Genomic DNA, 1,670 nt, shown 5'->3' with positions numbered 1-1,670 from the left:
GGGGGGAAGTTGTCTATGCCCTGTAATGTTATACCTGGGAAAGATTAAAATAAAGTTTAGTCAAGTTTAATGAAAATATAACAAGTTGTCTGTGAGGATCCGCCCCCTTTTGCTGTGGCGACGCCCATAACATATTTTTAGACGTAATTTCTAAAATATTTGAAATAGACGATAACTTTCATATAATCTCATCTCGTGTCGTTTAAAAAGGTTACTCCAGGAATACACTCGCCAGTAACTGGCATACTTGAATGTCTACAGTCATGTGCCAATTACGGGAATAAACGATAACTTGGATTAACAGCTAACATGCATGTAGGTAGCACAACAATTGATTTTGTCATAGTATAGTTAAGTCAAGGGATGGTTAAGGGGGTAAGAAACCTGACACAAGTCTTTTTGCCTGACATATGTATGTTTGTGAATTTGTATTGTATGTGGTGACGACCCGTTGCCGATAATGGAAACGAAAACTATATTAGTAATCGATTAGAAAAAAACTAAGCATTTACTTATTATTATTTGTAATCTGGAAAGCAATAATGTCTATCTCATTTTAATAATTATTTTGTGTGTGTATGTACACACATAAAATAAACAACACGCGTTCGTTTGTGCGTGTTTGTGTGTGTGCATGTGCGTCCGTGTGTGTGTGTGTGTGTTATGTTGTATTGTGCGGTACCTCTGTGCGCGGCGAGCAGCGCGGCCTGCGCGTGCGGCGCGGGCGCGGGGCCGGAGAGGCGGTGCGGGCGCGGCGTGCTGCTGCCCAGCACCTGCTGGCTCAGCGGCTGCACGCCGGCGCCGCGCCCGCACCCCACAGTGCACAATATCTACAAAGTCATACACTAAAATTAAATATAACACCTCAACTACACCATTATAGTTTATTTTTTTTATGAAACACACAAATAAAACAAATAATTCGTCGTATGTGACACTTCGCTTAAACATTTTTGAAATAATTTTTAAATGTTTATATTTTACTCAGCGCAGTCTCGGCGCTCAGTCGCCAACAAGCTCAGTGTTTTAGTCGTCACAACGGAACGTTAGATATATTTGCGTTGTGACATTGGAGTTCAGTTTGTGTGTTTTAAAGTAATTTACAAGTATTGTTAATATGGCTGTCCATATCTAACATAGCATTCATAAGAATCTATGTATTATGACATAAGACACATTAAGAAATTCAACGTACCTCTATAAGATCTCTACAGGTATCATTAACTTCTGGTAAATGAGGATAATATCCAACATCACAGTTCTTCAACACCGAGTTCAAATAGCTGAAGATCCCGGGAGGCTCCGGAGAGAAGTAATTAGGTGGAGAGAGCTTCTTCAACATCGCATCACTCACTTGAGAGTCCATCTCATTACACTCATAATGGTAATCATTAGGGAAATCCAACCAATAATGATTCACATAATTATTCAATCTCAAATCTTTCGCTAATTGATATAAGAACGAAGACAAAGGTTTCAAATTACTTGATAGTAATACATTTAATTTTAAATCTTCATATAACAAATGGAAAGCATAAAACACTTGTAACATATACGGGAATAATAATGCATTTGTATTAAACTGCACTGGCTTGTCACTTTCCACGGTTTTCTTTCCTTTCCAATGTTTGGACTCGGGTTGTGTTGGACTGAGGTTAAGCATGCAAGCT

At 38.8% G+C, this 1,670-nt stretch overlaps 1 protein-coding gene across 1 annotated transcript; it reads right to left on the bottom strand.

Annotated features, from left to right (window-relative positions):
* Positions 1-367: 367 nt before the first annotated feature.
* On the bottom strand, positions 368-1,664 carry LOC106101435 (anaphase-promoting complex subunit 1-like). The gene is made up of 3 exons (XM_013280671.1): positions 1,196-1,664; positions 683-830; positions 368-384 (listed from the first exon to the last, which is right to left on the bottom strand). The coding sequence occupies exons 1-3, from the start codon at positions 1,661-1,663 to the stop codon at positions 368-370; spliced, it is 633 nt and encodes a 210-aa protein (XP_013136125.1). The 5' UTR covers position 1,664.
* Between the last annotated feature and the right edge of the window lie 6 nt (positions 1,665-1,670).

The sequence above is a fragment of the Papilio polytes genome, unplaced genomic scaffold (genome assembly GCF_000836215.1).
Source record: "Papilio polytes unplaced genomic scaffold, Ppol_1.0 DF823980.1, whole genome shotgun sequence".
Classification (NCBI taxonomy): domain Eukaryota; kingdom Metazoa; phylum Arthropoda; class Insecta; order Lepidoptera; family Papilionidae; genus Papilio; species Papilio polytes.
Note: the sequence above shows the minus strand (reverse complement) of the source record. Positions and strands in the feature narration are given on the sequence as shown.